Source organism: Glandiceps talaboti, chromosome 11, assembly GCF_964340395.1.
Source record: "Glandiceps talaboti chromosome 11, keGlaTala1.1, whole genome shotgun sequence".
Classification (NCBI taxonomy): domain Eukaryota; kingdom Metazoa; phylum Hemichordata; class Enteropneusta; family Spengelidae; genus Glandiceps; species Glandiceps talaboti.
In genome coordinates, this window is record NC_135559.1 from 5,895,421 (window position 1) to 5,918,623 (window position 23,203).

Below are 23,203 nucleotides of genomic sequence, written 5' to 3' on the forward strand. Positions count from 1 at the left end.
TACACTAAGCTCATATCCATCCAAAGTTCCGACTGCCAAGTTCTATTTAGATTATATACATGATGCCTGAGTTCACTAGGGGAAAAGTCCTTCGTAAATCGAGTAAATTTCTGCACAGAAACAGAGTTTTGTTTGAGCGTCCCAAATTACTGGCAAGGTTTTCGTAGCGTGGGACCCCAGGAGTGTGTCTGTTTGTGAACCGAACTACTCCTGAACTCTCATCAGTCACACACCAATGTCCTATATCCAGGCAGTGTTATACGCCCACGTTTGTCAATGTCTTCTTCATGGCCAATATTTGCTCGTCGAATGACTTCTTTCTCGTACTCCACAGGATGCCAGGTGCCTCGAGAACAAACATTAGTATTACCGGTGTCATAGTAACGACATAGTAACTGTGATTTACTTGGTATGATATAACCATACACATCTACAGTGTCACATAGAGACTGCATCAAGGAAATTCCTGTAAAGTGAAAGATAAATCAAACGTTATAAAGCATGATACAGTGTCAAGCAGTCCAACTTAGTGAAGCACACATGACCTTACTATCTGTCATGATCAGTCCCCAGGGGGAGGGGAGGGAGGCGGGAGACTTATTATATACTCAGACCACTGTAGAAAAAAAATTCTATAGTCGTTTGAGGTATTATATATGGAGTACCCTACTACCTCGGGTTTGATGGCCCATTCGTTTTCAGATAGGCTGTTACGAATTACCATTGACCAAAAGGTGAAAGTTGTATTGGAAGATATTTCTACACACGTACAGCATTTTAAAGTTCATGAAATCGTACGCCCTCGCTGCTAATGTGGTTACCGTGCTGTTCGTAGTTCTACTTACATGATTGTAATTATCTAACACTTTGATCATGTGTTAAAACTGTGAGTCCTAGATTTAACCAACCACCCCGTACCCCACAATATAACTTCTGGTTTTACCAGTAGTATGTCAAAGTATTCTCTATTGTATTACACCCGGATAAAAATGAAATTTCGGACTGCTATAGTTTAGTAATGAATCAACTTGTAAATGTAGATAGAAATTAGGCCATTTTGACTGCAAACAGAATACAGCGCCCTCAATCTAACCGGGGTATCATCACCTCACAGTACTTTTTCTTAAGCTTTGTCCCTTGGTATTCTGTAGAAGTGTAAATCAGGGATGTTTTTCATATTGTTCAGACATCGAGGAAAGCAGCAGTGCTCTTTGATTATCCAAGTAACCTATACCATGTATACCCCCAAGGTACACACAGACAGGAAGTAGAGCGCCACCATGGCAAAGTTTGGAAAGGCCTAAGTTCACATTCGTACCTACCTATAATCCCAGAACTAGGCATCGTCTTGCGTAGAGTCACATTTAATGTATTTTCTTGTATAATATCCCACGTTCTCCATATACCGTTAGGATCAATGATATACAACAACTCCCATGGATTGGTTTGCCTCCATGTAAAATAATTTTCGAAAAACTCTTTGCAATCTTTATAGAGTGTGTAGAACTGTTGAAAGAGGAAAAGAGTTTGAACATGCAAGTATCAATAATTTAGACACACAATCAGTAGGAAGGAACAACTGTCATGACAAACCCCCATCTGTTGTATGGTGACACACGTAACTTATTTAGGAATGTATACACATACAGATAATAATCGTACTTTTGGTCAAATTGAATGTATAATCATAACGAACATACACCAAGAGGTACTTTGATACGATGCCCAATCTCTGCAAAAAAGCATACGACCTGGGGGGGGGGGGGCTCTCCTTCCTTTAATGCATATTTGCAAATTCATATGCACTTTATAAATATAAGTAGACATTTACTATTAACGAAGACTAGCGTCTGCCAGTTCTGAGCAAATATTTCTACCAACTCTTCTCCTTTTCGTGTATATCATCACCTTCTTTGAATCTTAGACTTAGTAATAAGTTGGGAGAGTTTAGGCCGGTGAGGGCGGAACGACACGACGTATCTGACAGTATCTTACATATTAAACGAATATTACTAGTACATTTTTAGTATTAATCTTTTTTTTTTTGGTAAATTTATTTTAGAAGTATTCTTTGTACTTACCCTGTAGAGATTCCCATTGTATGGTCCGGATTTCCATATTGCTAATGTCACGTTTCGAAAAATGTCAAGTTTTTTGAAACCAAATCGTTCATCAGAGAACACCTTTGTGTTGATTAGTCGTACGGTGGTTTTCGTTCCTACATCTTCCTCAAATCCCTGAGTGGGAGCGTCGTTAAATCGTAGCACAGCATCGTGTGAATCTGAAAACAAATAAGTAAACAAATATAGAAATATGTATATTCGTAAATGAACAGAAAGGTAAACTGAAAAAGAATTCGTCGTTGTGGGCGCTCCGCTCAAGCTGTGGCTGACAACATTGGCAGCATGAGTTGAGCGCCCGCAACAACGAAGCTTTCTGGCTAAATAGAATGAATGAGTTGACATTGTAAATTCACTCACGTTTTCTTGTAGCTTGTAGAAGTGTTTGAGTTATTGATTTTTGTATTCGTGTGAAAGAAAGACTTTAAAAATTCTGTTTCGCGTACAATCATTAAAATTCAGCGATTACACACAACATGAGTCAATATGATACATACCTATTTCTTTTCCAAGTTTTGACCCGTTCAGGAACGCCGCACTAGCGACAACCGCACATCGTTTCAACTTCGTACCGTAAAGATCAAATATCGACGGATCTGGAAAGTTATGACTCACACCCATCTCCTTAAAAGGGGACGTACTCTGCTTTAAGACATCGTAGGGGGCTCTCTTCTTCAAATCACACAAAATCTCACGACCATTTCGATTCCGAATTTGTCCAGTGAAATTGACACCATACGGGTTACCTAATGTCATTAAAAAATAATTATTATATTTACTGTCATATCGTTTTATAAACCCTTTTAAATCGTCCTCCTGGTTACTTTCAGAGTTCGGATTTTCTAGCAAAGTTGCGTTTTCTCTTGTTCTCGTTGTATAGTTCCTAAAAGCGTAAACTAAATTTTCTATCGCCTCCTGGATTTCAGGATCTCCGAGATCAACTTCTCCAGCTTGAATGTCGTCCACCCATTCCTCGGAATGATATCGCTCCAAAATATCTTTGACGTGTAACATCAATATCCTTTTCTGTTCACTCAATTTTTTGCACTGTACGGCACTGTCGTCACGTGACAACAAGATGACGTATAGAGGCAATAAAGTAAACATAACCAGAACAACGCACAGGAATCGCATATGGAGGTTGACCGTTGGGGGCGACTCATCACGTCTTCTATAACGGAACCCCATGACGTTTTTTTATTCAGTTTGCAGACTTTGTTATGATAGCCATGAAGTGTTCAATTTCTTCCTTAAAGTTATTCGATATCCTGACAAAGAAAAAAAAATCATTGATCAATGTTTGGCGAGTTTACATGACGATAATGCCGTCAGCCAACATGGTTTCTAACTAAACCACATCTGGTTAAAGTCCCTCAATCAGCACAAAAAGTTGTTCATCCAATCAGTGAACCCCAACTGTTAGAGTGACGCAAACAGTGTATAAGTAACATCCTGAGCTGACAAATATACCATATTTGGAAATTACCTAACTGCCCCCCCCCCCCAATAAACACTAACTTTATGAGCCAGGGACTGTGTTATTGGTTAGAATTTTGTAATGGTCCTTGACAGGGGATTAATTCCATCTAATCCTTGTGGCTCCACGGGTGGAAAGACGACACTAATGTGAAACATAGCGATGAATCATGAGCCTTTAAGTGTTAATAATGTTTCAGTAAAACACTCTGGCATGCACTAAACCCGCAAACTGTTGCTCTCTTTGGTTTGATTTGAAAACCAGGCATAAGCTTCCCCCAATTGAAAATGAAAATACAGTTCTGTTGACGAAATCAGGTTATTACAAACCGCCATTGTATTGGACAAGGAGCTGTTAATTATAAATTATACATTTAGAATATTTGAACTGCGTTGATTTAGGGTCAAACCAAACAATTGTGACGTCATATGATTAATACGTCAAGTTTCCATTATATTAATCAAAGCTATTCTGATTATGGCGTCATTGAGATACATGCACTGAAACTACTTACGGAAAATTTCACAACTGGACCCGTGTAACAATGATAATACAATGCACCATGATTGCGATAAGACATGTAGGGTAATGATGATTAAACAGATAAACAGATAGTTACCCATTGTTTGGGATGACACGTTGATCAAAACATGACCATGTGTGTCAAACATCTGACCAAAGGAGGGAGGGGGGGGGGGCGCGAAGGGATGGGACGAAGGAGAGAGATGGATAAAGATGACAGGCGAATTTTAATATATTCACCCTTTATTACAGAAGTTGGTGTCAGGTATTCAAAATAATTAAGGTCGTAACCCAATAATCCTCGATACTATTAAAACAGGCCATCTCTGTAAATAAATGATCTTGGTATCTGTGTCAACTAAACGGTCACATGACTATTAGTAATCAAAATATCAATACGTTTGTTTTATACATTGTGTGAGTCTATCAGTCCTAGTATTACAATGATACTATTCTTGTATACAGTGTGAGGGGAATAGAAAGTACGTCTTTATTACTTGTACACCACATATTGTTGTAAAACTAGGTCTACAAACGTCATAATATAAACATCCTATAGTTTCATGTGAAATAACCAGAGAAAGAGGTCAACAAACCTAGAACCCAGATTTGACAAGAAAACACTTGACCCAGCAGCTATCTTAACTAATCTTTTAATCACACAAAACGTATTAATCCGAGGTTTGTATGCAATCACAAATCACGTGTCATATCTTGCATCGACAGTGCATTGATCTCGAAGGGCCTGCTGAATCGAGATAAAATAATGATCGCACAATACGTTGGCCGTTATATTTTTCAATCGGTCTATCGACGAGAAAAAGAATGAAAGAATGATCCATTAATCGTTATGGATCGAGGACATTTTATTTCATTTTTATTTGTTTCCTTTCACATAGGTTGTTGTTGTTGTTGTTGTACCTTGATCTTGAGATTCGACGTCATACGTTTAGACTATTGGTATATTAAAACCATAACATTTGAACCCTGCCATGTCAATTGGAACCATCGGGCAAATATCCATCGGGGTCACTGGTACGTGGTGTACAACTACACCATTTACCCCTTACTGTATTTCCCCCCCCCCATGTCCCAGAAAAGTAAACAATGGAAGTAAGCTTATATATGTGGAAGATAGAGGAATTCCTTACACCGCCATGCGTAGAAGATATACAGAGCTAGTTTATACATTACATCATGGTTCTATTATTGAGAAAATAGATCCATGATTATATATGTATTGTCACTGTGGTATGCGAGAACCTGCAGCAGTTTAGTGATCGAATTCTAGTTTTTACACCTTCTTTATATCAGTTATTATATTGCGAGAACGTGTTGTAAGAATTCTAGGTAAATGATAATATATATGGTATGGTAACTTAACGTATATATATATATATACCCACGCCAAATGTTAGTGCCAAAATGATAACATGGCCTTGTATATCCACAACAATGTACAACACTAGTAAAACGTACAGTCACACGCCTTGTTGTAACATATCAATAATTGTAATACTCACCTTAAACTTTGTGTGCTTGCTGTGCCTCTCTCAGGTAGTATCTGTATATATAATATATGTGTATACTTTGGTTCTTGCCTACATCTATATCTGTATCTAGAAATCCACGACCTAGTGCCAAAGTCGAAGAGTCGCTATCTAATAAGCGGTTTGTCCTAAATTGTTCTGTTGTTATCATGGCGAAGGTTCGTTTTAGTCAATTATTAATTCAACAGGGTTAAAGTTTGTTTGTTGAAACATACTACGTACAGGTGATATAGAAAAGTACGACCACAGAGGGCGGTGCACAATAAAAGTTTCTCGCCCTGCAGACAATAAGTTCAACGCACTTTTTGCGTCGAAGGATGGCGAGAGAGAGAGAGAGAGAGAGAGAGTGACTGACAGACAGACATACATGTACATACATACATACATACATACATACATACATACATACATACATACATACATACATATATACATACGTACGTACGTACGTACGTACGTACGTACGTACGTACATACATACATACATACATACATACATACATACATACATACATACATACATACATACATACATACATACATACATACATACATACATACAGAGACAATGGGGTTCTTAATTAGTTAACATATGTGGCATACTTGGACTCAGTGAGAAAACATATTCTGAAGCTACATGTAGTTGGTGAGGTATTCACGTAGTCATTCTCGCAAAGCAGAGCTGGTATTTCTTCTGTGACATTGCGACATATCACCTCTTGGTGGTACGTCTGATCGGACAGTGCCGTAAACGAGGCTGTGGTTTTCGACGATGGGTACTGGTAATACATACATGCACTTCGAGAAGACGTTTAACTGTAATTCGTTCGCACTCTTCAGCGGTAGATTTGGAAATTAAGACTTGTATTAGACTTATCTAATTGTAAAATTTCTGACATTTCCATTCAAATGATTCAATCTATAATTTCAGTCGAAAAGTTGATTTGAGGTGCGTTAAAACATTTGGAAAAGGGGTCAACTTTTAAACATCATCGAATTTTTTTGTTTTTTTTCATCGTGATTCGATCGACATGATAACACTGTACCACACCTTTCATGATAACACATTTGGGAAATAATTTTGGCCGGGAAATAATTTAAAAAGTAAGAAATCAAAATTAAAGAAAACAGAGTCTTTAAAACTGACGACTTTTATATTCAAATTATAGAATTTACATTTATTAAACGTCAAAGACCTAACAATACAGTTTGATGACGTCATATTCTTATAATTACAGAACACACACACACAACTACACTTCTTATAAAAACCGGCACTGGAGTAAACCAGATTGTATATGCACGAACAAACACTAAATAGTTCTTTACATACAAAAATATGTCATTGCCACATTAAATGCTGATTGTCCAAGTTTTTTTTTCAAATAGAAAATCTCCGTAAATGAACGATCTTAGATCTTAACTTATGTTGTCAAAGTACGTGGCATGGGATAACGCACTCATATATATTTGTATATATTTGTAGTAAGCTGATTTGCCGTCTTAGACTGACAGAGCACATGGTGCTGAAATATGTAGTATCTATACATCTAAATGATGGTATACGTAAGTTGAGTCAATCTGAACATAATCCTGAGCTGACAAATATATCATATTTGGACATTACATTACTGCCCCAATAAACACTAACTTTATGAGGGACTGTGTTATTGGTTAGAAATTTGTAATTGATTGACAAAGACATGATGTTAATGACTGTGTGGGTGGCTGTGGATGAATTTTGAATTTCATCTCATGCATCCCAGGACTTCTAGAGTAAGGACTTTGACTATACTGTGAGTGGAGGTGTAAATGGTAACGATACTGTATAGGAACTAGACTACAGTCACTTGTGAGCTTATATTCTGTTAGGGTGTTTTATAGCAAAATAATGGCGTTATTATATTAGGTGTTTACGAATACTCGTCATCGGTGTTTGCCCTTTAATACACAAACATCATGATTTTGTAATATGACCATCCCTGAATAAAATAGAACAGAATATTAGCCCACAAACGACTGTACATACAACTTTTGATACTTTGTTCTGGTGGCCCCATTTCATGATTTCCAATAATGCCTTGCTATTGAAATGAGAGTGCCCTCAACGACCGCACATGACCATCCGATTGACAGAACAGTCCATGAGGTACCGGTGATTGTTTATAGACACTAAACACTACCGTAGCGTTAGCACTACTTATTGCACAAACAACAACATAAAATCGTAAACGAACTAGAAATAACATTTGTTAAAAACAGACAAAGATCGATAAACCTACATAAAACTGTGGTTTTTTTTCTGTTGTTTGCTGGTTATGTTTCACTCGGACTGCTTCATAGCAGTCACAATTATGAACCCCAACCCAAAAATGTCGATTTCTCAATAAAAAAGATTCCGCGGCACCCACATTAAATAAAATATTAAAATACACAACCAGAAAGACGAAGATTCAGCATTTCTCTTTAGCCAAAAATATATGTAAATGTCGTAATCGGTGACGTGAGGATGACGTCAAAGGTGACGAACCGGAGCACGCCGAACAGGAATAGGACGGCGAATTGGAGGACGACGATACACTGGACGGCGACCTGGAGGATTCCTCGGTTGCCTTGACGGGATATTTTTAATATGTTCACACGTAACATTACGGTATCCTTTAAGAGTTATTTTTCCATGCTTGGCAATGTCAGTTTTGGGACCTATATTCATCAAGCGTGCTATGGCGCGTTCTTCATCGATTGGGTGCCACGTTGCTGAAGAGCACCTTAGTTTACCCTTCTTTGTTCTCATGTGTAGCATATCATCATAGTAATGACATGCAGGCGTTCCTTCGGTAACAAAGCCATACACGTCCACTTTGTCACATAAATGCATCATTGCCATGATCCCTACAGTTCAGAAAAAAATGAGAAGAAATAAATGAAAAGATTAAAAAAAAGAAAGACATATATAGATTATGTACTAGGTTAGAAGTTTTAAAACCGTTAGGGATGTACACAAAATATATCAGACAGCAGGCATACGAATGCTTTGTATTTTATTTACATGTTTACACTGTTTATTCATTAATTTTAAGCTGGTTATTTTTTGTGGGGAGGGTGTGGGTGTGGGGGGGGGGTTGCATTATATACTGTTAATAAGGTGATTCGATTGCAATATACTGTTGTTGAACATTCCATTTCCTTACTGCATTTGAACACTATTGATGGGGGGGGGGGGGGGTATCACAAAGAACTTGCATCTCAATATACATATTCAAAATAGACATGGTAAGAGATTGGCCAATCTCAATACATTTTAATTTTTTTCAGACCTGTGAAATTCGTCGGTGACAGTTGAACCATAGACCTTCCACGGGGTCTATGGTTGATGAACACAGTAAAATCTGACTGTGCAGCCTCGTCTTCGTGAAACAACGGCATCGTAGTAATAAAACACAAGCCACTTTGCGGTGTCGTCGTAAAACAACAGACCTGTTTGCAACATTGTCGTAAACCATAGTCCTCTTAGCTGCAACTGTACACCACGTTCCGTTGCGTCAGAAGAAAATGTCTTGTGTGAGTGGGAGAAAAGAGTAACACTGAACATCGATTCCACTTACCTACAAAGCCTGAGGAAAGTGAACTTTTCTTCAATGCTTTAGGCGTATTTTCTTGAATGATGTCCCAGGCCCGCCATAAAGGATTGGGGTTAATGAGATAGGTACGACTTCTTGAGTGTGTAAGCTGCCATTCTATGTATTTGGAGAAAAATCGTTGGCCTGTCCTGTCGTTATACCACTAATAAGAAGAGAAATAAATACAATAAGGATTCACTATCATCGTAACGGATATAGTACTGTAATAGATTTATATCGTCCAACAACACTGTATAAAGTTCGGATAAAAATGGGACATGGCATCACTGAACAGCGCCATCTACGTCTGATTTGGAAAATATACATGGTGAAAACAGTCACAGTAACGACTGTTATTTTTAAAGATAGGAAAATGAAAGAAGAGTCCGATGTAAGCAGAAGTCAGTAACATATACACATTCGATGGAGAAAAATAACACATGACCAAACATACTATGTAACTATAACATAACTAGTATAAGAACACAACATATACAAAAACGCATAAAGATCGAAAAAGTCATGCGTCTCTACTTACGCGATATAAATTTCCATTATATGGACCAGCTCGCCAAATAAGTAGTGTAACGTCAGGGTCGGTGTAAATAGCATCTGTATTACTACCGTTGAAGTCACTGAGTACTTGGGAATTTACCAAACGAATTGTCGTTTTTGTGCCTACGTCATTTTCGAAACCTTTCACTGGTGCATTGTTGAAGCGGAGTACTGCATCATGGGAGTCTGAATTGAAACGACAGTGTTCGTATTAAAAGAGGGTGCGTAAAATCAGTGCGAACTGTATATCTACATGTAATTTGAATAAGGTCGGTAAAGATCAAAATTGGCAAATCTGAAGCGGTAAGCATTTTCATTCGAACGATATCAATTACTTACTGAATACAACAAAAGAGGGGCTGGGGCTGAGTTAAGAAGCATCACAAATGTTACCAGTAAAAAATTAAAGAGAAGTTTTTGGGAGTTTGTTATATGGTAAAGTTACTGTAAAAGACAGGCAAAATAAAAATGGTTGTCCGTGTGGGAGGTCACGTGTAAAATGTTGAGGGTGTTTATGATATTGAAGAATTAGCTGATGAAGCTATTTAGTGTAAACTACAATAAAACAAACAGAACTGAGAACTACAGACACATTTCATGGAGTTACATTCTGATGAGGCAAATCACCCACCAACCTATCTACACATCCATAGCCACACTGTACTCCAAATCTCAATAGCCTTTCCATGCAATCGGGTTTGATGGATATTCAACACTGGAAGAACCCGAATTCGTCGTATGAACTTAAACAAGACCAGCAAATTTATTGTTGTTGTTGTTGTTGTTGTTGTTGTTGTTGTTGTTGTTGTTGTCGTTGTGACCGTTGTGTAGGTTGGGTTACAGGGTATTTGGTAGCTTTAGTAGTTGACGGGAGGACACACAATTAGTTGCATAATTTGTGGATGAAATCCCACTTTGCAAATAGTTATAATAGAATGAACACCTACCGATTTCATCTCCCAAATTTGAGTTGTTCATAAAACTTCCACTGGATACAATGGCACAGCTGTTAAGTTTCTCTTGATAAAACGCTTTAGGGGACATGACGGGAAAATACTTTCCAATCCCAAATTCTTTAAACGGGGTAGTGTTATTCAAAATAGTATCGAAATTGGCTCTAGTCATGAACTGACACGATAGATCCTTTCCGCTCAAAAAACCTCTAGTCCTTCGTTGTCCTCGAAAATATATACCGTTGCCATTGCCCTTTCTTCCCAATAACCTATTATCAAATTTTTTGTCGTATTTTTGAACAAAAAGTCTTATTTCTGATTTCTTCAAATTCGGAAGTTTAAACGACGTATTATTTGATTTTTTCCACGAAAAAACCCGGGGATATTCTTCGTAATATCGGGGTGTTTTTGTTGTTTCTATCGTTAAGTTAGTCGTGGGCTTAGCACCGAATACACTTCCCACATTTTGGGTTAACGTTTTCACAGCGTTAGATATTGGTTGTATTATCGTATTAAACGTCCGTGAAAAGAAGCCGTCAGACGAGTTGGTACTTGATTTGTTGCCGCCATTTGGTTGCAGCTCTTCCACAGTTCTGTGTACGCGATATTGAGTCAAACGTTGTGGATTGTAACGTAATGTCATCATGTAATACACGGGTGCAATGCAGAAAGTAAAACACACAATCACGATGAAGAAAGATTTCTGTATACGATGTATTCTGGATCCGTCCCCCATCTCCGATTACTTTCTTTTTTTCAGCATCCACCGTGACGGAGCAAATCGGAACCGAAATCAGCCGATGTTCAGTTGCTAGGTTACGCTGGTTTTGAATTTACGAGGGTCAAGATTTCAGGTCTGAGTTTCATCCCATTCTGAATTTCTTTTTGTCATGGTATCCCGTCTTTTATCCTGTAATGATAAATTGAAGAAAAAAAATTTAAAATGTTAAGTTTAATTGATTCAATTCCTTGGTACAAATAAGGTATACAGGGACTGTCAAAGCTACAGTGAATATTCCAGTCAACTGCTTTATCTGTTCTATTAGTGTTTCTCTTTATATGGTTGCTATGGTAATAAGTTGTAACTTTTATATAGCGCTTTCACACAAAACGAAGGTAACTCTGTTTTGCAGTCCTCGAATCTGGCAAACCCGTACCGGTCAACCCGTTACCAAGACCTGGAGTAGAACTTGGACATGGACAAGTGTTACGAGATAGAGGGCGTGGTTACTGTTACGTATATGTTGCTGTCGCCATTCACACGAACTGCATCATTATCAAATTTGTGAAGTTCGTAATAGGTTCACCTCTGTCAACAAACAGGTAAAATACAAAATGTACTAGAATGTGTATTGTGTCGGTCAGTTCAGTCATATACGTTTGACAGGGACCACTTCTATGGTTCAATCAATATTCTTTTCGTTGAGTTTTATTTGCCTTTCTGATTAATCGATTACTTACATTCAACGAAATTTGAATAGATCAAAGCGAAGTACGGTGGTTTGTTGGTGGCCATATTTCTGTGTGTGTGTATGTGTGTGTGTGTGTGTGTGTGTGTGTGTGTGTGTTTGTGTGTGTGTGTGTGTGTGTGTGTGTGTGTGTGTCTGTCTGTCTGTCTGTCTGTCTGTCTGTCACATGACAGTATATTGCCATATTAAAAAACGCAGTTGGCGTTACAATATCTATCGTATGGATACATCGCATGATATTTATAGCGGTTTCGTAATGTTCTTTTTTTACATTTGCATTTTCATTTCATGGTGAAAATCTATGTTCGTACTCATAAATTTCTATCGTAGAGACGAGGTAATTAAAACTGGGAACGTTTCAAATTCACACTTCTCCGTCACGCATATCATAACTAATTGAATATAATGTACATAATTACTCTGTGAAGGCCATGAAATGTCCCACAGTCCCATTTTAATTAACATATTTATAAAATCAATTAAAAAACCTAATTGTGTTGTGGTGGTTTGTAGTTTACCCTTGAAGTCTGAAGAAAATAGAACAAAACGGCGTTTCTTTGATGTTTAAAAACTGATATGAAGCAATAACAGGGATTGGGGAGGAAGGGGGAAGGGGGCTTAAGTTAGTGTCTTGGTTGTTTGCAAAATTCTATTCACCTATTGAAACTGTAAACACTAACTTCTGCCAATTCATACGAGGAGTATAAAAGAGAACCACTATAGCTAAAATGGGGATTTATGGAGATTCCCATTGGATATGTTTGTGAAGAAACAAGCAATGAAATATCTTGTCCATTTAATGAATACGAAAAGCAACATATTACAAGAAGCTTTCAATTTCAACAAAGAAAACAAGACAAACTGGTACGAATCCACAACTTCTTATCTGCCTAATAACGATGTAAATCAATTACAAGTTAACGAAATTAATAATTAAAGAATAAAAACCCAACTGATCAACATTGGACTTCAGTTACAAACAAGCTTCATCTCACAGTGGGAAAACAGTTTAAATAACAGTGAGGAAAATGGAAATAATAACAGTAAACTTAGAACATACAAACCTCATTAAATCAGATTTTAAGCTTGAACCTTATCTAATAAAATTAAATAATCCTGAACTAAGAGTAATAATCAGCAAATTTAGACTAAGCCACCACACGCTTGAAATTGACTGAAAAGGCCTTTGCAGCAAAATACCAACATAAAGTAAATTATGTAAAATACGCAATTCAACACAAATAGAAGATGAAAAACACTTTGTTCTACAATGTCCCATTTATGATTTACACAGACAAGACCTATTTAATGAAGCTGATATATATATATAATTTTAGAAACTTACCAGAAGGACAAAAATTTAAAGAACAATGAGCAACACAAATCTAATTATTGCACTTGGCAATATACAAAGAGACCACCACCTACATTTAAAAAAAATGTAATATATAATCAAATATACATTTCCATAAATCTGACTAATTACTATACATTGTTTCTCTCTTTCTTTACATTGAATAGCTTTTGTAGTTCATTAGTTTTATTATGACAGACACTGTTTCTGCCTGAACCAAAATCATATATAGTAACAACGGACATGGGAATCATTTCACTGCGTTGCTAGTCGTTGTGATACTCGAACTGTATTATGTACAGGCTCGCAACGAAACGGCCATATACACATTGAGCTTGAAAGTTCGGCCGACACAGTATACAGCGACTGTGCAGTGTGCGTATTATACCATAGACAATGGATGGCAGTTGTCTACTGCATATAACACTTTTGACTCGACAGAGGTGGTAATTTTGTTTCATTGTAATGTGTCATAATTATGTAACACATATAGTTTTATAAATAAAAGAATGAATTTCACGCAAAAGAACCTTTTGTATGTTTGTTCAAAGATCGGAATACAAATGTACCGGGGAGACAGCTGTGTTGACGTATCACACAACAATGCACTAGCGATGGCAAAGGAACTGTCTGAAGTAAATCGCTGTTTTGTTTATCGTTCATTGCAATGTCCCGAAAGGGTTGAACGGGCCAATTTTATAACTTTACCACTGTACAGTGAATCAAAATATGGAGCTTGGACGACAGCGTATGAATATAACGTGGTGTGCTGTACGCCGGGGATGTACGTACGTGGCAGGGTGGAGCCGAAGACAATTGCACTTACAGCTACACGACTTTTGCAATTGAAACTCATGATCCAAAAAATCTGTTTCGGCACCATTTTGAATAGTATTCTGCCTTCTTTCCTTGTATATTTTTGTCCAGACGCGTTACATTATTTTCTGTTGATGCAGCATGTACTATGTGTATCATAACACGGAAAGTCGGGTTGACGTCATGCTCAGTTTAGATTGAGATGATCGACATACTGCCACTTCCAACGACATGGTGAAAAAGAATGCTTTGTTACATGTAATCAATTCAAAATAATACGCAGATAATAGGCGGAAAAAACCCCAAAATTTACTTCTTTAAAAAAAAGATTTACAGGTTCGTTATTATTTCGGGGGAGTTTGAATTTATTGTGTGATTTGGCACGCTCGGTATGTGTAACAGGGTGTACAGATTTTCAGCCTTCAATGCAAATGCCAAAACCACGTAAAATAGGATGTCATTATTTCCGGGTTTACACATGAGGTAAAAGAAGGGTTTCGATTCCACCAAAAAGTATTACAAGAGAAATCGGCTAAAATATGGGCAATAATGTCATATGTGTTTATAAAAAAGATCGCTTGCTAAGAAAACACTTGAGCTATAGATCAACCCGGTACCCGACTACGTGAAGGTCATCGATCCACGCTACTTACATAGGAAGCAGCAACTAATGCAGGCTGATGATGTTGCCATCAGTCGTAGGGAAGTGATGCCTAAATGCGTCACTTCGCAGGTACGGTCTCTTTATCCAAATTTACCCGGTGAGAGGTCATAGCTGGGCGTAAGCTCGGTCTAACCGAACGGCTGAAAAGCCACAAACCAAACGGCCCTTTTCAGGGCCACCACATCCTCCAAAAAGAGTGTACCTTACCTAAACTACACGTTCATGTTTTGCGTATGTCGGTGTTGTCATTTGTTAGCAATTTTATTCGAATTTGAGATCAAAACACCTTTCTAATTGGTTTTCTACTGTATGTGTAAATGGTACTCCCATTACCAAAAAATAAAACCCAAACAGAAAGACAATCACACACACACACACACACACACACACACACACACACACACACACACACACACACACACACACACACAAACAAACACAAAATAGTCACATTTCTACCACTGTATACTTTTGCCTTGTCGCCGGGCCATACTTCTGATTTGATCATTACCGTTATGTTATTATGGTAGGTAGAGGTAAATAATCTAGCGAATTGATTATCGAGATACTACCAACCCCCCAGGGAGTTACGCAAACGTTTACACAGTATTTGAGTGACAGCTGTTTGGACGCTTCTAACCTAACATTTCGCCACATACCACATGACAACATACATCAAATTTCGCTACCAGATCATCATAATTTACAAAACAATTCACACAGGCACCTCTTCTACATATTTATAATTCATTTTGGGATACATTTAGAGTAAATGCTCGGGAAATAGCCGTGATTTTGACAGTTTTCTTGGAGCACCCAGGCGATGTTAGGCGTACGAGAGGCTTTGCATAAACGAGCGTCCCTACTGTAATCCTCCTTTTATAGTCGATACGGGCCTTTCAACTCCATACAAGTCCTAACAACATTCCAGCCATAACAATAAAACACTAAAGTAGAAAATGGAGCATTGAGTATGAAATAACCGTTTATGTGGTCAGTCTGTGGTGACCAATACAATCAGCATGGACGGAGACGGAGCGTTTGTCATGTTGTCATTCATTTGACTTTATGAGATTTGATTGTAGTGCATAGTGTCGATACTGTACATCATGACGTAATCAAACGCTGTTTTCTATACTTAAACTGGTAGTTATTTGTTACAAACAGACTTAGACCACCAAACAAAAGACACAGACAAAGAAAATGCCATGCTTTGTGTGTTGTCCCTTTTCACGTGATACGGGGCAAGTACTCGGATAGTGCCTTAGGGGTCTATACAGTATTTTGAGCTATAGTCCAAATTCGTAATTCCAGCCACAAGACCAGGCTTATAACCCTAATTCAAATTAAAAATCCATTTTTTCCTTCGTTATCTGTCTTCAGCGAGACGACATGTACATAATTAGAAGACAGGGAATTTTTTTATGAACTGCTACTTTGAGTTCGATATGAAATTACTTAGATCTGAAATAGCTATGAGGTTGATTTTAAAAACCTACACAGGGGATCGGACCTTCGTCAGGAATCTAAAACACGCGTGCGGATAGTGGATAAGAAGCAAAACGTAAAACAACCCGAAAGAAATTGGCCAACGCAACTAGCAGAAATGAAACTCTGGAACAGATAATCCAATATCAATATTGATAGTGTCTACTATTGGGTGATTCTTTTTTCTGACGGCACAGTGACTTGTCATCATTGATGTACTAGTGATTGGAACAGGAATTCGTGAACGGTGAACGGTCTTTGAAAGGGTAAATTACAGAACAGGGAAATTTGAATGATATGTGGCGGTATATACAACTACGAACTGTTTGTGATAATTTTGTAAGGCAGTAAAAATAAATGTGTCATGTATTTATGTTTTGTAACAAAACTGGAAGTTGGGTGCCTCAACAAAATCAACAAAAATGTTTTAAAAAACACTTTAATTGTTAAGAGGGCGAACTACAAGCGCAGCAACAATATATGCAAAAGAAATGCCTATGTGTATATAATAGTTTGATACATATCACGTGACCAGGGAACGGATTGGCATTCCTGGAATAGCATCACCATGGTGACGAATTCAGTACTGAGGAAGACAGATGTCAGGAATCTCATGATGATATATATTGTAAACAAAATTCTTACGGTATTTGTTGATATTAATAAACTGCATTCATTACATTTGTAGTCGGTGATAATCATCTAACAAACAAGCGTTTGTCGATTCTATTCTGGGGTTTCGCTTCCATATGTTAATCTTATTGACAGTCAACAAATCTATAACAATTATGTTAAGGAAAAATTCGACCCAAACTGTTCAGCAATTTATCATGACGAATTATTTGACACGACATTAGGCACAAGTTATTATATCGTCGTTGCTATGTGTATTATATTCATGTTATAACAACTAAACGATTAATTAAAAATTCAGTCATTTCGACATTATTTTTTTTTCAGTTCTGTTACGTCTCTCAAATAGTTGTTTAGTTATCTAAACCTCTCATTGCCAAAAGGCTGCTATATGACGTCATTGGTGGGAATGGAATGTCAACTCCGCATTTCAATTATTTATTTTTTTGGCATTTCAATTTTGTTTGGTGACGGGCGATAATATCCTTATGTAGGCTTCCCATATCAGTAAAATGCCTGCACACACACACACACACACACACACACACACACACACACACACACACACACACACACACACACACACACACATATATATATATATATATATATATATATATATATATATATATATATATATATATATATATATATATATATATATATATATATATATATATACAATTATTTACTCTGATGATGCATACAAGAGTGAACTGAGGTTAAACTAAGCTGCTGCATATGGAAGATGCACTAAAAGAACTACTAGAATTTACGACAATGGGAAAGCTGAGGAGAAGTCAGTGGGCCATCAAAATTCTGGTTGTCCGAAAGGGGGACTTGAAATGTTATTTTATTTGTGATTTTTTTTGGAAGCCAAATTAAACTTCAGGAGAAATCGTTTACCAAGTGCACATTCGCAAAATATCTTGCAGCTTTGCTACAACAAAATACATTTCATAGCCAGATAAGATGTAATACATAGTAAATGTTTCAATTCTGGTATTGTTGCGCAGTTCAGTTGTTTTAAAATAAGGAACTGAAACTTCTCCGGTAACAACAGTGAACACTATTATGTTTTATCTGAAAGCCCATACGTTTCCTAGCCTATTGTACAGACTTGTCAAGTCACTTCTCATATCTCTACTACAGGGTTGTACTACATCTTAGATATCATACTAGAGAATGTCGGGTTTGTTGTTACAAATTTGGAACAGTGTACTGGGAAAGATAGATGTTGAAACAGAAAAAAAGTCTAACGGGTACTTGATATGGAACAAACCTCACCACGGCTAGTAGCAGTTTTCTTGCAAAGCCACTTAATAAATACTATTTAAAAATCCCAAGATCTGAATACTAGCTAATTTTATTTCTTTTATTATCATTATGAAATCTTTGTTGTGGACTCTCTTAGTCCAGAGGGACAACAACACTACAAAACACATATAACTATATAAATTAAGTATAACTTGGCATTGAAAACAAATCGATAGTTGTGACTTAATGACGCAATGACTTGGTTATGAAGTCCTTACCAAATACTAGATCTGCGATCATATCTCCACCAAAACTGAATCAACTAGGTTTTGTATCACAGCCATTTATTTCCACAAAGTTTCAGCTAAATTCACCTATAATTTTCCTTAAATATCCAACTAAACAAAAAACATACAAACAAACAAAAGAACCCAGACAGATAGGCAAGGATGAACACATAATCCCCGACAAACAGACAAAACAATGTGTAATGTAAAATACTGGTATGTAAGTATTACCATGTCAAAGGTTACACCACGGAGGTCAAAGGTTGTTTTAGTTTTGGGGGTAAAATAGTGCAAAATAAACGATTCCAAACGAAAATGAAATAAAACAGCTATACAGAGATATAAATAAAAATTTTTTCAAAAGTCTATACATTTTAGATTTACTATGGCATTATTTGCGTTTCCTTTTTTTTGACTCTGAACTGAAAAAAAAGCGTGATGTGAATTCTTGATCCAACTCCGAAGAGTTCAATTATCAGTAATGGCAACGGCTGACATATGATGATTTGAAAGAAGCCGCGCCCAAAATGTTACTACATTATCGGTAATTTTGATATATGGTCAGTTTTACTACATTATCGGGTTGATACATTATCGGTTATAACACACTCTGTTACTTGAAGCAGTGTTTACGTTCTGTATTGCTGTCAGGGGAAACCTGTTGATTCAACAACATCGTGACAAAGCCTTACCCAGTATTTCGTGGTTATTTAGTGTACATTGTGGTGTCTATGTTCAGCACTGAGTCTGCTGTCAGGTGAAACCTGTTGATTCAACAACAACATTGTGACACAGCCTTACCCTGAGTATTTCATGATTATATAGTTAGATCCTGGATGTATTAAGGGAGATAGATATCATCTTCATGATTGTACTCAGTATGATAACTTGCACTCATCGACCAAATTGTTGGGTGGAGGGTCTATGCTAAAACCAGCAAACATGGAGATAGGGCCAACAAAGAGAGTGAAAGGAGACTTTTGTGTACATTGTCGTTCAGTATAATGACAGGCTGAAGATCGATCACGTACACCAAATGTACAGTGACGCGATCGTTGTAGAAACGACAAATGTCTACGGCTGTAAACACCATAATCATGTATAATTTTTTATCACGTTGCAATAACACAATTACAATAATTCTGCTTCTACACTCAGACCCGGTAAACGTCCCCAATGAGGTCTGACACAAAACCGGACTACTGGAAGAAAATTACCGGTACCCGTGTCCAAAAAATAATGTTAACTTCTTACCTTTATCCAAATACTGTGTGATCCCAATTAAACTTAAGGAAGCCTTGTATTCATACTATACATGACTGTGGTTCTTCGAAAACGTTGGTGTTCCCTTTATCGTGAATCAAATTCCGCTGACAGCCCACCGTTGTAGTTTCTCTCGTCGATAACAAACGCCAATACCGTACTCTACTAAACAGAACAGGTTCAGACAATACAAAGGCAATTTTAAGTGGCATGCGCAAGAAGAGCTTTCATCGGATTACGTAATCTCATGACGTTATTTCTTTGGTGTGCATGTTGCCAAGACAACATTAGTCATTGTGAAGAGCTTGTCATGGCCCACTCAAAACACTCCCAGATCCTTGAAACAGAGCAAATTATTTTCTCTTGTCAACATATGTCCATACTTATATAATATGACACAAGTACTGGTGTATATGTAGTAAGTCTTACAAATTCTCACAATTTATTTATCACAATTGAATTATGGAGGAGTGTAAATGAATTATCAGCTTTGGTTTTCAAATGTTATTAAATGTTATATATTATTATTATTATTATTATTATATATATATATATATATAACTCGGTGAGTATCAATCTGCTAAGACAGTGCTCTATACCGCAGCGGCAGAGCGTAATAGTTTTTTGGTAGTACTGGAACTCTTTCTTGGGTGTAACTCGGAGTTTCACGCATATTGCGATCATCAGACACTCTGAGGCCTACTCTCTGGGTGTGCTGTATATATAGAGTGTAGACAATAGAAATACCATCACTATTGTCTGTGTCGGTGGGTAGGTGTTGTCCACACATAGAACACCTACCCACCGACACAGACAATAGTGATGGTATTTCTATTGTCTACACTCTATATATACAGCACACCCAGAGAGTAGGCCTCAGAGTGTCTGATGATCGCAATATGCGTGAAACTCCGAGTTACACCCAAGAAAGAGTTCCAGTACTACCAAAAACTATATATATATATATATATATATATATATATATATATATATATATATATATATATATATATATATATATATATATATATATATATATATATATATTATATGAGAAATATGGAGATTTGACATGCAAGCGACTCTTGTAGAGGTTGTAGAGGAGGCGATCAGGATAAAAACGTAAACATGTACCACAAAGGTCAATTCAGGCAAAATAACGAAGGTAAAATAGCAATGAACGATTAGCCGACATCTAGATCGGATTTTAATCAGATTGGCATAAATGGAGCTAAGTCATGATATCTCGGTTGTAAAACTTGACGTACATGAGAAGGATTATCCAACAAACTGTTGACACTTAGTTTAGTCAACTTATAGAAAACGGAGAAAACTAAAAATACGAATACAAGAGTAATAATTAGGTAATTTTGAAGAGCGATAATTTCTTTCCAGCATCACAGTACTTAAAAAGAAAATCGAAATCTTCACCATTTTTTCTTGGAAAATCAGAGCAAAGTAATATGGAATGAAATATGCTGTAGTCCGTTAATGAAGGTAAAGATGGGGTTCAAATCACCATAAATTACTAAGGGTTATTTCCTATACCTCCATCGAAGCTGAGGGCGCCACCTAACGTCAGAACACGATGATGGCACTGTTATCTTCATTTAAATCTGGATCTCTACAAATACCAATCTTATGAATCGGTCGTTGTCTGTAAGTAATCTTTCCATAGAGTTTCAGTGAAATATTTTATCAATGGTACTTTGAAGATACCTCGCTAACAATCAAATACATTAAACAAACAACAAACAAACAAAAAAACAACAAAACAAACAAAACAAACAAACAAATAATTAAATAAATAAATAAATAAACAAACAAACAAACAACAGACAGACAAACAAACAAACAAACACACATACACAAACACACAAACAAAAAAACAAAAAAAACAAAACAAACAAACACACACACACACAAACAAACAAAACAAACAAACAAACAAACAAACAAACAAACAAACAAACAAACAGGAATAATAACGGCCCAGTGACATTAATTTAGTAATATAAATAATCTTTTATTATTTTAGTACTGTCAGTTCACAATTTTTAAAAAAATACTTCATGTTGGTGCATTTTGAATTCACTATGTACCAACTGTTCATTACAAATATTTATGTGATCGCTTATATATATCCGTACAATGTATTTTATGACAACAGGGAAGGTTTATGGGTTTGATACAGACAGACAGACTACAACTGGACATGGAAATGTGAACGACGATAAATTGACCTTTAGCTTAGGACTTTATATAGTGAGATCAGTCATACAGCCAGGTTCAAGTTACCATTCACTTGCTCTGTTTGATAAAACCACAAAAAAAAACGATAAGAAACTGCACATGCAACACTTTAAGATAGCAAGATTGAATTAATATAGTTTCTTGCAACATTTTATCTAAATGAAATGAATTAAAGTGTTACCATGGAGACATCAAATACAGACATCAAAACATTGACGCCAACGTGTCTACATCTATTTAGTTCATAAGACATGCATGTATGGCGATCTTGCTATTTTAGTGTGAACTGTGTAGTTTCTGATTGGTTTCGGTGAACGGTAACTTGAAACGTGCTGTAGGAATAATAGGTTACGTCCCACGCCTTGCCTAGGGTCCATATCAAAAGTTACCAGTATGAGAAAAGTACCCACAACACAGTTACGTATCCGTAGTGATGGCAGTTTGGCAAGTTGACGCATTCTTTGTGTAGTGTGGTGCGACGTCGTACTCCTGACACCATGTAGTCTCCGTTATCCAAACTCTTGCCGTTGAGGGCTCCACCCCCAGCAGACGCCTAGTGGGCCGGGGTGGGGTCTCAACGCCGGGCAAGAGTCTGGGTAACCGAGTCTAGACCCCATGGCAAGAAAACTGTACTGAGCACTTCGCATGCGCAGCTTCGCAAGCTTGCAGAAATCCATTCCTTGTCTGCTGCAGAGTGACACTTGTTGCTCATCTTTTTTGATTTAGCGAACAAATTCAAAGTAAGATGAAATCAAATAACATACAATAAACGTGTTTTACAGAAAATTAAATGATAATTAAAAGTTACAGAAAATTAACTTTTTATAAAAGGTTAGTACTTTGGGTATGGACATGTTTCGTAAATGAAATGATTATACATTCAACTGAGTACATAAAGTGTAACTAAATGCGTCAATTTTAA

At 36.9% G+C, this 23,203-nt stretch overlaps 2 protein-coding genes across 2 annotated transcripts; both read right to left on the minus strand.

Annotated features, from left to right (window-relative positions):
• Positions 1-221: 221 nt before the first annotated feature.
• On the minus strand, positions 222-3,308 carry LOC144442702 (beta-galactoside alpha-2,6-sialyltransferase 1-like). The gene is made up of 4 exons (XM_078132077.1): positions 2,618-3,308; positions 2,082-2,281; positions 1,323-1,506; positions 222-466 (listed from the first exon to the last, which is right to left on the minus strand). The coding sequence occupies exons 1-4, from the start codon at positions 3,306-3,308 to the stop codon at positions 222-224; spliced, it is 1,320 nt and encodes a 439-aa protein (XP_077988203.1).
• A 4,876-nt stretch (positions 3,309-8,184) lies between these two features.
• LOC144442703 (beta-galactoside alpha-2,6-sialyltransferase 1-like) lies at positions 8,185-10,888 on the minus strand. The gene is made up of 4 exons (XM_078132078.1): positions 10,792-10,888; positions 9,828-10,030; positions 9,275-9,452; positions 8,185-8,561 (listed from the first exon to the last, which is right to left on the minus strand). Exons 1-4 carry the CDS (start codon positions 10,886-10,888, stop codon positions 8,185-8,187), a joined length of 855 nt encoding a protein of 284 aa, XP_077988204.1.
• Positions 10,889-23,203: the final 12,315 nt, after the last annotated feature.